Genomic DNA, 14,198 nt, shown 5'->3' on the forward strand with positions numbered 1-14,198 from the left:
ATATAATTCTCAACGTTTCGTATTCTATATCTTGATGGTATTTTCAGTACCGAGCTATAGATAGCTGACTGTATAATCTTAAGTATGCTGTTTATCAATATAAAATCAAACAAAAGAAAGTATACCAACTTCATCATTAGGCTAAGGACCATCGGAATCAAATTGATTTGGTACATTACAACTTGGTCAACTGGATTTGCTTTGTTGGAAAACTGACCGCGAACTACTTTCCTTATCAGTAACGAGTTGTGCGGTTTACGGAAATGCGTATGATATGTTTTAATTACACGAAGTTTTGCGACTACTGGTGGCTGTTGCACAAGGGATGTGTAAACATTCGATTCATTTTTTCAACTTGAGCGAACGTCTGTATCTATGAATACTTCAGTTAATCGTCTCACCATATTTGTAACGGTGCGTTCAGTCAAACGCATGACTGAGCTCGCTCGATTCTGAATATGCTTTGTGTAAGCTATAGACGCAACGAAAGGAAACAAAACAGCAAACAAAACCTATACAGCTTCCAAGGAGTACAATTACAGTAAGTGGGTAGATTGTAAACCAGTCAATGGTATTGCTCTGGCGACAACGGCGACACGCTTGAGTAGGCTCGCGAAACTGGTATCTGTACTGGTGGTTACCTTCCGGCCCACATCTGCAAAACCTCAATCATTTCATTAGCAAAAAATAATAAAACGTAATGTACTGGCTAAACGGCATTCATTGAAAGTTGCTGTCCTTCTCCTTTACCAAAATGGTTGTAAACCAGCTGAAGTGGCTCTGAAGCTTCAATGACAAGGAGAAGGAGTACCAGATGCCGAGGCATCGATTTGATTGAAATGTTTATCACTTAGGAAGCGGAAGTAAGTATATAAAATGAACGCAATATAATCATATATCGCATATTACTGAAACTTGATTCAAAAGTTGAGTAGTTTTACCTAATACAGATTTGGGATCACTTATGTTTTAAAAATTAACGCTAAACAATAATTGTTTCGTCTTATCTGACCCATCTTAATATAGGGTGCCAGTACCAATGGTTGTAACGTACCAGTAGATTGGACTATGGAATAAAACGTACATTTTTCGATAAAAACGACATGTGCTATTTTTGGTGGACAGATCTCCTCTAGTTTAGTCGTTTTTTCAAAACGCCATATAAATAATTAAGTTTACGCAAAAAATTTGCTCTCTTGCACCAGTAGTTGCCGTCGTGTTCCACGGAAGCAGTTTTTAAAATGGATGTATAAAAATGATGAAAAGTCCCAGAGATGATCTTTATGCTTCATTCGAAAGATATAAGTTGCTGTTCCAAGGGAAAAATGTTAAACCTATGTAAAAATTTACCATTTAGTTTAAATTTCCTTGTATCATTCCCGAACGTCTACTACTGGAGCACTAGCGCAACTAGCGCGTGTACCAATAGTGGCTCAAGCAATCTTATGTTAAAAAAATAGTTTTATCACTATTTTTATAATTTTCCCATATAGTAGAAAAAGGTTGAAATCTTTCTGCTGACGCCAAAAGATCTCTGTTAAGGCTTTTCGTTATTTTGTTATGATTGTTTATTGCTTAGGTAGTTCACTAATGTTACCGGCATCCTACCTAGTACCGTAATAACCGTAATAACTGTCTTATACTACAGAAGACCAATTTTCGACATCTCAGACTTACCTTTACTGTCGCTGTTGTTGAAGGTAACATTGTGAGGGCTAATGATGTTGGTGTACTGAAGATGAAGAGGATGATGGTGATTGGTGCCGCTAGAACTAAAACTGCTGCTGCTGCTGCTGTTGGAAGCTGCTGGAGTCGGTGCTGGTAAAACGGCACCACCACTGCCGGACGGGACTGTTGTGCTGCATGATTTCCATTGTTTGAAAATTTCCACCACTTCATCATCCAATCGTTCCGTGTCGCTGCAGATGTTTGCGAAAAAGGTTTATACAGAGGAAGAAAAATTGGTTAGAAAACTTCAACAATGACGGTACACGCCGGACGGTAGTATATTAGGGCAATTCAAATTTTAAATGTGTTTGAAAATCCAATCTCCCATATGCTCCTTACCATCCTTACCATAAAAATAGTGTCCTGTGAAATTTTCAGCTTTCTAGGTGGTGATTTTAAGGTGGCCCAAAGACAATATAGGTTTATATGGAAATTACTACTGAGAAATTTAGAGAAATGTTCCAAACACTCTAGTACTGTAATGTAAGTAGAAACTTATCATCCCATATTGGAAACTCATTCTTCAAACCTGAATGAAGGATGTTGCTGAAGAAACAAATCCCTTTTGAGCTAATTTTGTTTGGGATTTTTGTACATGTTTGCAGGGCTATAATCCCATATTAAGCTAAATAATAGCAAACAAACTCATGGATATCTCTTCTGCTATCCTTCTCATTGAATTTCTCTATTCAGCAAATTTCTTCATTATGGTTTGAAGAACGAGTTTTCAATATGGGATAATAAGTTTGTATTAATATTACAGAACTACCGTGTTTGGAACATATCTCAAAATTTCTCCATAGTAATTTTCATACAAACCTATATTGTCTTTGGGCCACCTTTAAATCACCACCTAGAAAGCTGAAAATTTCACAGGACACTATTTTTATGGTAAGGATGGTAAGGAGCATATGGGAGATTTGATTTTCAACCATTTTTAAATTTTGAACCTCCCTAGTAGTATATGTACGTTGCTGATATGTCAGGCAGATATACCTAGTTGAAGTCATTTGGAAGGTATGTAACCGCAAAAAATGGTGTGCATAGCTATGGACTGCACAAATAGAGGACCGGTGGCGAACGAAACCCGATTCTGCCTGTGCACCATCGCCGGTTAGATGGACAGCACAAAATGTTAATGCCAGTCCATTTAAGAAATGCTAAACCGGGGATAGTAAAAAATCGATCGCATGAAAACGAGATTAGCGGGCATTTGCATGCATAATAAGCCAAAAGTGGACAGAACGTTCAAGGTAGGATAGTCTATGAATGTAGTGTTTGAATGATATGTAACTCCATTCAGAAGAATTCTCTGTTGATTATCTGTTATATTCTCGATGCTTACATTCCTCAATGGCAGAACTATGTTCATATTTTTTTGAATATTTTAAGTTTGTGAATGAAACGTAGCACTTAGTAGAACAGAAATCAAAATGTGTCTTAATTAAATTTCTTCAGTTAAGGTGAAACAGTTTGGATCAACTTACAAACTTTATAATAAATAAACTTAAATCTTAAAAGGCCCAAATCTCGCGAAAAAAGCATCCAACAACAGTGTACTTCTTATTTTGGCTTTGTGCACTAGCAGAAAGCTTAAAATAATCAGATCAGAAACGTTTGCCTACTATTTCTCCAGTTTAGTGCCTTTGAAAACGTGAGTAGGAGCACAATCGGCCATTGTGCCGGCCACTTTTGGATTCCGAGATTAACTGTTCGAACTAAATTCTAAATCCTGATTTGAAAAGCTGATGAATCAATTAGTGACCAGTTTGAGGCCCAGGATTGATTAATGTTTACTTCTGTACGTGACTGGTTGATGTATGTAAAAACAACAACAAATTTCTACAAGAGTCAAGCCAGGAACTTCTTCTCAAATCCTTCGATTATTTTCCATGAACAACATCCTACATTTCTCCAAGCATTTTGCAAGAAGTTTATCTAAGAATTCCTTTTTTTCTGCTGTTGGTTTTTAACTTGGACAGAGCCAGCTTCTCAGCTTAGTGTTCTTATGAGTGCTCCTATAGTGATCGTTTATAGTCATTTAAAAAAAATCTATTTTTCCAAAAATCTCTCAAGGTGTTCTTCGAAGGTATTTATATTGAATGTTTTACATAAGTTCTGCCACAGAAATATCATGGAATCCATTCGAAAAATTCTTCCATAATTGTCCCAGGATCTATCGAATTTTACCTTTCTACCAGTGGGGCTAGTGAAAATGAAAAACACGTTCTTTAGAAACTTTTTCTGTATTTTTTCCTTCAGTTTTGCAAAACAATCAATTGCTGCATACCGTTTATATTTGGTGGCAGTCAAGATAAAAAATGTATGACCTTATTTATTTTATTTTATTAGTCTTTAGGACAGGCCTGCCCAAACTTTTTGGCTCTTTTTTGACGTAAATGTTTGCCGCTTTCGCAATAATAGTCCGATCTGAGATTCTACCATTTGTACCTTAAATGAAAGCTTGGTACTATGCACGAGTTCACTATCTGACGTTTAAGCGGTGCCGTGTTATTGGCATTACCATGGTAACAAGTGAATTCGGCACCGCTCAAACGTCAAATTCGTGAACTCGTGCACAGGTCCATATATGTCTAATCTGTGTATAAAAATTCGACTTTATATCAAACTCTTCGTTACAGGTGGTTAATTAAGTCAAAAAATTGGTGCAGCCTGCGGGCCGGACTATTTTTTGCCTTTGTCTGCATCGCTAGCAAAGAGTTTAATATAAATTTTAATTTCTATTCATGGAGCAATCAGCTACCAAGCTTTTGTTTTAGGTGCAAATATTTCAGATCGGACTATTATTGCGAACGCAGCAAACATTTACGTCAAAAAAGGGCCAAAAAGGTTGGACAGGCCTGCTTTAGGATTTGAAGAACCTCAACTATACTTTGTTCACGTTCAAACAATTTAGGTAAAAAATAACCAATGGAATTGGTTGAACCATTTCAGTACATTCTGCAGCATTATTAGCATTATTTCGTCAAGTCCATACCATTCACCTAGCACCCTACCCCACTATTTTCCCACTCTCATCGCGTTTGGGTGGTCAGCATAGATTATTCAGCCATTACCCCTACTACCATCGGCTTTGAATTGACTTGCGCTCTTATTGCCCTACCAAACGCTACAAAATAAAAATTAAAATGAAAATGTTACTTTCTTGGAAAAAACTTCAGTAATTCTTCAGAATAATGTTTAATAATCTTCTAGAATTCTGCGATTAATTCGATTGAGAATTATACCAAGCTCTTTTTTTCCTGAGATAATTTGTCTAAAGAATCTGAGTGAAATAAGGGAATTTATGTATTCTTGGCAGTCTAAGCCGATGTCGCCCTTCTTTCGTAATTTTCTCGAACATCAGCAAACAAATATGATGTTAGTCTGTTTATATTCATACGCTGCTAATTTCTCTTTCGATTCACACCGACAGACATTATGTGAGCTTTTGAGAAACTTGTTTACAACGCTTCGATCCTCTCATGTCAGTGTGACTATTGTCGGCAGCCCCATTCTCTTCGACAGCTTTCCCCTAATAACTGCAGGCAAATCTGTCCGGCAGCTCACAATTAGTCACATTTTGTGGCGAATTCATTTGTCTGCGAAAATCTGACAGAACAAAAGCGTTTTCATTGTTATGTTTTGATAGAAAAACATTGTGTATTTGGCGTTTGAAATTTGATTGCCGATAATAGTCGAGTGATGCCGACACCGTAAATTATCCTACATTTAGAGATTCCTCCATGAATCTATCCAGCTTTTTACGCTAGCCATGCTATAAAATCTTTGACACAAGCTGACTATCAGCACTGAACTGAAACTCGAAAATAAATCCTTAGTAACCCATATCTCACTGAAATAATTTTCGTTGCTTTTCTGTCACTCAAACTAAAATCTAATTCCGATTTGTATAGATAATGCTTTAATCGCTTAATAATCATTCTCTTTTGTTTTTAGTAGGATTCATTTAGATTGTGACGGTGCATTGACTGCATTCGTGTGAATTCGAAGAGTCCGAACGGAGTTATAAAGGCCGTCTTCGAAATATTTACCTCTTCAACCGGAATCTGATGGTACACCCTCTCCAGATCAAGTGTGGTGAAAACTGGCATAATCACCTGGTTCGGGTAGCGATAATCTCCTACGAATCTCCATTGACCGTTCTTCTTCTGCACACAGTGTAGAGGGCTGGCCCAACTGCTGCTGGAAGGGAGACATATTCCTAACTCGCTAATAACCTGGAACTTTTTCTTGGCGACTTTCAGCTTGTTCGGTGCTAGCCGACGGCACTTGCTGGCTGTTTGCGGCTTTCTTGTTTGAATGTAGTGGGTAATGTCAGCGTTAATCGTCGTTTTGATACTTAACGGAAGCGTGACGTCACGGAACTCATTGCAAAGTCAATTTTTTTTCGTTTTTTACAAGGGGGAAGTCTGCAAACAGATCGCCTGAGAAGGCAACTCAGGGAATGCGGGGATGACGCATCAACGACGACCCGAGAAAACCAGCCAATGCACTGTACTTGAGCAATTGTTTTAGAATTGCTCAAGCGGTGAACAGTGCATTGACATGACCCTTGGACTCAGACCCTTATCTCCCCGGAACCAGTAGGAAGACATGTTTGTGAGCTTAGAATGATTATTTATTTGCAACTGTTAATTTAGATAGTTAAGCTAAGGGTTCATTCACATATTTCATAACGCCGAAAATGGCAAATTTTGACACCCACCCACCCCCTCGTAACGATTTTTGTATGAACATTCTGCAAATTTTGTATGAGCCGTAACATCAAGAGGACACCCACCCACCCCCTGCTGCGTTATGAAATTTGTGAATAAGCCCAAAGGGTTGGTTATTGTATATAACTTTTTGAATAAGCGTAAAGCACGAACGCAAAGTGATGACCTTCCATCCCATCTTCAAGTGCTCCCCACAAGCACAACACTTCATTCTGGCACTTTAGAACATCCTTCACACAAAAAATCTGCCTCGACCGATTTGGCCATACGCGCCCATACCCCTTTCTGAACCAGAGGACAGGGCCAATAATGAATAAGATTATTTCCGCAAATGCAAACAAAATTTTCGTTTGATTGACAGAAAGAAAAACAATGAAATTTGACGGTTCGTCAAGGCATGCTGAGGATATATTTCCAAGTTTCAGTTCAATGCTGATAGTCAGCATATGTCAAATATTTTATAGCATATTGTTTTTATGGCGAGCGTGAAAAGCTGGATACAGCATTTATACTAATAAATTCATAGAAATAAAAAAACGATTTCTAGAATAACCTTTTAAATTGAAACAGATTTTTTTTTAAAGTTTCCAAATGAACTTTTCTAGGAGTATTATCCGTTTAAGGTCAGATAGGTTATATTTGGTAGTATAAAATCGAGGAATAAAATTTTGCACAAACTTTATTCCGCAAAATTATACCTTCAGTTGTTATTTACACTGGAAAACCAATATACCATCAAGTTTTGTTATGCAGTCAACTCTCCATAACTCGATATTGAAGGGGTCATCACTCACTTTTGTTACTCGATACTTCCGAGTTACAAAACACGAAACAGCACGAAACCAATGCAACTGCGATCCGAGGGACCATCGAGTTAGCCTTGGAAACCATTTTTTATTATGGTTCTCTAACGCGATATCGAGATACCGAATATCGAGTAAGGGAGAGTTGATTGCATCTTAAAACATCAGATATCCATAACATTTGGAATCATTTTTCGTCTTAGAGTAAGCACTTGAATTTGGATCCATATCGTATATTTCACTATCTACATCGTGTACCGTGACCAATCATGTTCTATAAGCCAATCTGCGTCAAAACTAAAGTCCAAAAAATAATCCAGGAGTTCAGTTCTGATGATCTAAAAGATCCACCTAGGATCTCATTGTTTCTTTTTTGAACTTTGCGTACCCAACGTCTGTTTTTGAGGATTTTCACATCTGCAATCAGATGTTAAACAAATTATTTTGCAACCGATTTTATTTTTCGAAATCAATCGCAAGAAATCCAGATTTTATCTCAATTTACATAAGGTGGCAGAATCGATCCACCTCATGGTTCCGGAGTTAATCCGGATTCCGTTGAAATACGATTTTCAAAATTATTTTACTTTTTGACTGGTGCTATGATATTTTCATTCACAAAACACTATCATTATATCAACCATATATAGGTAAGTGTTTGGACCTCAGTGGAAACAATAGTCCGTTTACTTGTATCAGATCTGTTCCGGAAGCCCCGAGGTAGGCATTTCCACAATGTCCACATCATTTGTACGACATATAAATCTTAATGATTTGTCAAATTATGAGTGGAAATGGTCGTTTGAAAGTTCAACGACCATTCAGGATTGACCCGGTCTCATCGGATATGTTTCGAATGTCCTGGAGAAAGTGACCAATTCCAGGATACCGTTCATGCGACATATCAAGCATCATGATTTGTTAAATAATGAATGGGCACTGTCTTTAGAAAGTTCTACGAACTTTCATTTAGGATTGACTTACTAATACCGGACGTGTTCCAAATGTCGTGGCGAAAATTGACAATTTCGGGATGCTCTATAAACCGTTCTTGTGACATATCGAACTACATGATTTGTCAAATAATGAGTGGAAATGGTCATTAGAAAGTTGAACGATCATTCAGGATTGACACCGAAGATGTTCCGAATGAATTTGAATCAGGACTGAGTAAGTTTTAACCCTTCCCCCCCCCCTTTTCCTCTTAAATAATGATTTCTATCTATCTACCTGTCTATTAGGGCCGGATCCTATTCTTGGCACTTTTGATTCACTTCGGCAGTGATAATTGTTTGATGGAAATTTAGTTCGGCATGTGACCTGTATTATCAAAGGTATTTGCATTGTCAAAGATACACTGTTTGCCAACAACAAGAAGGCGCATTAAAAATGTCTTAAAATAACACAGAATAACAAAAATGTGCCCAAACGAAACAAAACTTAAAAACAAGCCCGGTTTGCGTAGATTAACACTTATTAAAACCATAGACCCTGAGATAGAATAACATTCTCATAGCACAAATGCATTTTTACCCTGAGCAGCATACGTAAACAGTAAACTCCGCGCTTTGTGTACTTTTTCAACAAGCGTGTAGCAGCAAAATAAAAGCGATTTGAAACTTACCAAATGAATGAGTCATCTCCGAGCACCTCTTCGACGTCGATGATATCCATTGCTGGGCACTATCCGCCAAAGCGGCTAGCCAGCACGGCGATGATCCGTACTCTCGATATAAACAGAACACAATTTGCTGCTATGATTCGCAGATTCCTCACACCTTGTTATCGCGCACCTACATTAAGCCCGTTTTTTTTTCTTCGCTTCCTTCTGTGCAATCTCCTCCTGTTGGGTTGATTCAACAAAATGAACAAGATTACTATACACTAGTTGTTAGAAATCACTTTGATTAACACGATATTTAGCCATTTTCTCAATTAATGAAATTATGATTTTGGTTCTGCTGCTGCTGGGGTTTATAGCCAAAATTCAAACCAGATGAGTCGATAATATTTTCAATTATAATAATCATATAATCACTATCTTTCGCCGTTTTCATTGCACGCTTTTAACTTATCCCCAACACTACACTGATGCATCTGCATCTGAAGTGGAAGTTACTCTTCCCTCAAACAGTAGACCTAGCTGCATAGTTTCTGTTTTCTTCTTCACACGGCCCGATAGTAAAATTTAGTGATCTTAATTAACACTTCATGTGTGTTGAACGTTTCGCAGGAACTGACTCTTGTAATGGGATTTCTTCTTCGTTCACTCCGAGTGTTGTAGATGATGATTGAAATAAATTTGTGGTTTAGGAATTCACAGCACGCTCTTTACTCGACACTTTAACCTACATACTTTGGAAGTTAATATTTCGAAATGAACTGTGTTAAGTCTGAGGTGACCGAATTTTAATGTTTATACGCATAATTTGGGAAGATTTTTTTTACTCATTTATATACGTTAGGGTCGATGTACCAATAGCCGCATAGCTAAGAACAAAAATTCGTATAAAATCGAAAAATAACGCTATCGTCATTATTTTTTCATCATCTGAAAGCTTTTTATCTTGGTATTGTGGGAAAAATATGAAAACTACGAAAACTAAAATGTTTGCATTTATTATCGCGTGTGCCACTATAGGAATACATGTGCCTATTGTAGCACTATTTCTAATTTCTGTTCCTATAGTAGCACTAGCATCACGGCGTTGGCAAAATACTTAACAACACCGTATTTTTACAAAACTTTTATACTTTTCCTACAAAGTGTGGATCAAAAGCTTTCGTTTGATGTAAAAAAAGTTCTTAATTCATCAATTATTTTGTGAAATATAAAAAAGTTTCTCTCAGTAGTGCTACTATAGGAACAATAGGTTTACTATAGGCGCAAGGGAGCTCAAATTTTAAGCAAAACTAATAATTTCGATCATTTTTTGAACAAAACTAAGCTGTGTATCAATGGTACTTAGATAAATAGCTCCTGACCTTCATGTCAAAAAATGTTTTGAAAAGGTTTATAGGAAAACGGCCGTAAACAGCCACTAGTGCGACTATAGGGGACTGTCCACTAAGGGAACACCGACCCTAAACTTGTTATTTGTTATAATTGCTGTTAAATTCTACTCTTCTTACAGTTTTTATTTTCTCTTGTAATTCAAAACACATGGAAACAAAGCCTGATCAGGATCTCCACGTCTCTGGTATTACGTCTTTACTGGGACAGAACCTGCTTCTCAGCTTAGTGTTCTTATGAGCACTTCCACAGTTGCTAACTAAGAGTTTTCTTAGCCGATTGACCATATGTACATGTGTATATCGTATGGCAGGTACAAAGATATTCTATGCTCTGGGCAGTCGAGAAAATTTTCTTTAGGAAAAGATCCTTGACCGGTGGGATTCAAACCGACGACCCTCAGCTTGATCATCTACGCGTTTACCGCTACGGCTATATGGTCGGTGTTCAGACAGACTGAAATATTGGCATCTTGGGAAAATTAAAATTGATGGAGTTCTTAACGTATCTCTTGAATGCCAAAATATCATCTAGACCGGTCTGTCTGAACACCGACCATATTGGCTACATATAAAGCCAGCTGGCACTGATAATCTGTTAAACGACTCATATACCATGCCCATACAGTTATGGATCACCCACAGTAACGGATAATTTTGGTGTTCAACATCGAATAACTCGCTCATAACATAAACGTTGACGTAAAACATATTTTTCCCTTGTCATACTATTTGTCTTCTACCATTTGTAACGTTAAGCACAACATTCAACCGCTAAATAACGGTGTTTTTGACAAATGTTCAGTTTATACCACACAGCTATCATTATATGGTCGTTTTCTGTAAAAAGTGCCGTCAGCATTCATAAGCTCGCACAGGTGGTAAAATTCAAATGTTATAACATGAAAACGTTCGGCGCTTCGATTTAGTATAAATCCATCTTTGGAAAATATTTTTCTTAATTATTTATTCTAAATACCGAATATTAGCACTTCTAACTAGTGATTCATAATATGGGCCAGGAAATGAATGTTTACCACGGTTATGGATCACCAAAGAATATAGATTTCTGCCATTTTAAAGAATATAGATTTCTGACATTTTCAGACAATAGCATTAAGGATAAAACTCATAAAACATCAAGGTTTGTAAATTTAAATTTTAGTAGACAAAAATGGGTGAAAAACTTGGTGTGGAGCGCAAACAGTTCATGTCTCAGTTACTACAACTCAGTATCACAAAAAAGGCATTTTACCCTTCAGCTCTAACACTGCTATTTTTTGCAGTTATATGTGACGCACTGCCGTTATACGCATAATTGTCCCATGTTACTTTTTGTGCATTTTGACTTTTTGTCATCAAACAGTTTATTTTTACGTATAGTTTTAGAAAACACTTACCAAAAATTAACTTTGTTCGGAAACTCAATGAAAAGCAAGCCAAGTCAATTTGTCCCATTGTTGAATTTCCACTACTGTATTTCTACGCATAACTGTCACACTATACAATTCGCTGCGCTGATCTCGAAATATTCAGATGTCAGTTTTGAATTAGCTGGTGTTTATGAAAATCGTTTTTAACATCTTCTTATGTTGGCGTTACATCCCATGTTGAACACAACCTATTTTATGTGTCTGTATTATTGGGATGCATTCGTCATTCATGCGAGCCTTACGTCAAATATGATTGAAATTTTCAATATCAAAATAGTTTTTCCCATCCGTTTTTCAATGAATTTCAGTTGAATTTTCAGGGTCAATCACAAAATTCTTCTAGTTTTTGGAACCACGGTCATCGCTTAGAAATTCACCGTAATTTTGGATTCATGGGGAGTACTGAAATAATCCCACTTGAAGAATCAGTAACCACTTTAATTTCGAGTCCATGGCTTGCGACAAATCAGCTTTATGATTTAGCAAATCAAGTCTAAATAAATACAGTTCGACCGTATTTGGATGACTTGGCCACATGCTGGGTTGTTCCGAATACCGGTTCACTGGTGGAAGTGGCCATTATATTGGCGGTCCTGAGACCTATCTTGCGACATATCAAACTTGATGAAGTCAAGAAGAAGTCAAATTCAAGTCTAAAGAAAAATAGTTCCCAAGGGTTTTGGATAACCTGGCCACATACTGGGTTATTCCGGACAGTTGGCTCTTCGGTGCAAGTGGCAAATATGTTCGTAGTTCTAAAACTTAATTTGCGATGTATCAAATATCATGATTTTGCAATCAAAGTCCAAAAAATGTCAGTGAGTTAAAGATTAACTCCGCAGCATAACCTTGAATTCGCAGATGAGTTTCTGTCAAGCCTGCAGCTAGAAGAGTCTATATAGGAATTAATTACATTTTATAAACTCTCTAACTTACTCATCCACTCTTTCTAACACTAACTCATACATTTTCTCATCATCACACATACAGAAAACTTTGTTTTTCATCCCGAACTATAAAATCGTATTTCTTCACTTTCCCACACGTGGCTCCGTTTGGCACATGTCACTTGAGCCTACATAAGGTGCCTTAACATAGTCTTGAGGATATACGTCCTCTACATTCGGTACAATCCATTCGTAAAAACGCTCTTCTACAGCATTATGCTTAGCACATATTTGGTCATCACTCTCAGTGGGACTGTTATGCGTAGAAATTCACCAAAAACCCCGTATTTCTAGGCATAAGAGCCCCACTTTGAATTTTGTAGCTCAATTAGCTTTATTCCCATAATACAAACTCTTGACTCTAATAAACACGCTATTCTTTACACTATTGTAACAATTATAATTTAATTTACCACACACCTGGCCAATACGAGCCCAAAATCAGTTAAAATCTTTAAACGCGTTTTTTTCGATTGCATATTTTGGAACATGGGACAATTATGCGTATAACGGCAGCGCATTATTAACATTCGCCAAATCATGCAATACAGATGCATTGAGTTGAAAATCTCTTGATTTTGCGCACTGATCCGTAATATGTCACAATTTGATCCATAATATGAAAATTGATCCGTAATATGGTTTTCAGAAACCGATACATTTATTTTTATGCGAACCTAAGTAAATATTACACTCAAAACAGTTTACTAACCGAAGTTGCAATTTGAAACGATACAATTCGTGCTTTTAAATTACAATTTTAAGTTTTCCAGGTTGTTTTATTGAATTTTATAGGTTGGACTCCACACTATTTGATCCATAACTGTGTGGTCATTGTATCACTTAAAACAGTGCTTATTGGCACTTCTATCTGGGTAACGTCTTGATCATTAATATGGAATTATTTCTAGAGTAAGGTAACAAAAATAATCATGATCAATTCGTTCCTACCCATCCTTCTCCCGTTTTCAAGTGATTCCAAACTTTTTAAGGGTATTGCAATATCCAGTATGAAGTGTTGAGATACGGATGCCATACTTTCGGTGAGTAGTGTACATGATATGATTCTTTTCGTGCTTTCCAAACACTGTTTCACTTAAACACGCAACGTCTGCAAGCCTCATATCTCCATAAACGCGATCCATTAAGAAATATTTTAGTGCTGACGACTGTCGACAAACTACCACGACTTCTCACGAACGAGTTTCATCACCACATTCCCTCATCTCAGATTGCCAGCCACCACACCGGTTCGGTCCTCTAGTACGATGGTGCCATACCAAGAAAAACTGACAACTATGGGAAGCGAACGATTTCTACTTGCGTTGCGATGCGTGTTTTCTGAATGCTGCGATTTTTCACATAATTTTCCCAATTTGCTTCCGATTGCGCCGATCGACTGCATGGTCGAAGATGTGTGGATATTTATGTACCTTCATCCATCGGAAGATGTGCCAACAGCAGACGCGAGAATTCATTCAACCTTTCCGTTCACAGTGCCGATCGTTTCGGTGGTAGTGGTAGATGGGGAAGAAT

The 14,198-nt window shown here is 37.3% G+C and overlaps 1 protein-coding gene across 3 annotated transcripts in view; it reads right to left on the reverse strand.

Annotated features, from left to right (window-relative positions):
- Positions 1 to 14,198, reverse strand: part of LOC5569603 — a 61,243-nt gene that overhangs the window by 27,477 nt on the left and 19,568 nt on the right. For all 3 annotated transcript variants that reach the window (XM_001652833.2, XM_001652834.2, XM_021842797.1), the window contains exons 2-3: positions 8,895 to 9,113; positions 1,678 to 1,919 (exon numbers count right to left, since the gene is read on the reverse strand). In XM_001652833.2, coding sequence (XP_001652883.2) covers positions 1,678 to 1,919; positions 8,895 to 8,944 — 292 coding nt within the window. In that variant the 5' untranslated portion in view covers positions 8,945 to 9,113. The remainder of the gene's footprint in view (positions 1 to 1,677; positions 1,920 to 8,894; positions 9,114 to 14,198) is intronic.

Source organism: Aedes aegypti, chromosome 2 (genome assembly GCF_002204515.2).
Source record: "Aedes aegypti strain LVP_AGWG chromosome 2, AaegL5.0 Primary Assembly, whole genome shotgun sequence".
NCBI lineage: Eukaryota > Metazoa > Arthropoda > Insecta > Diptera > Culicidae > Aedes > Aedes aegypti.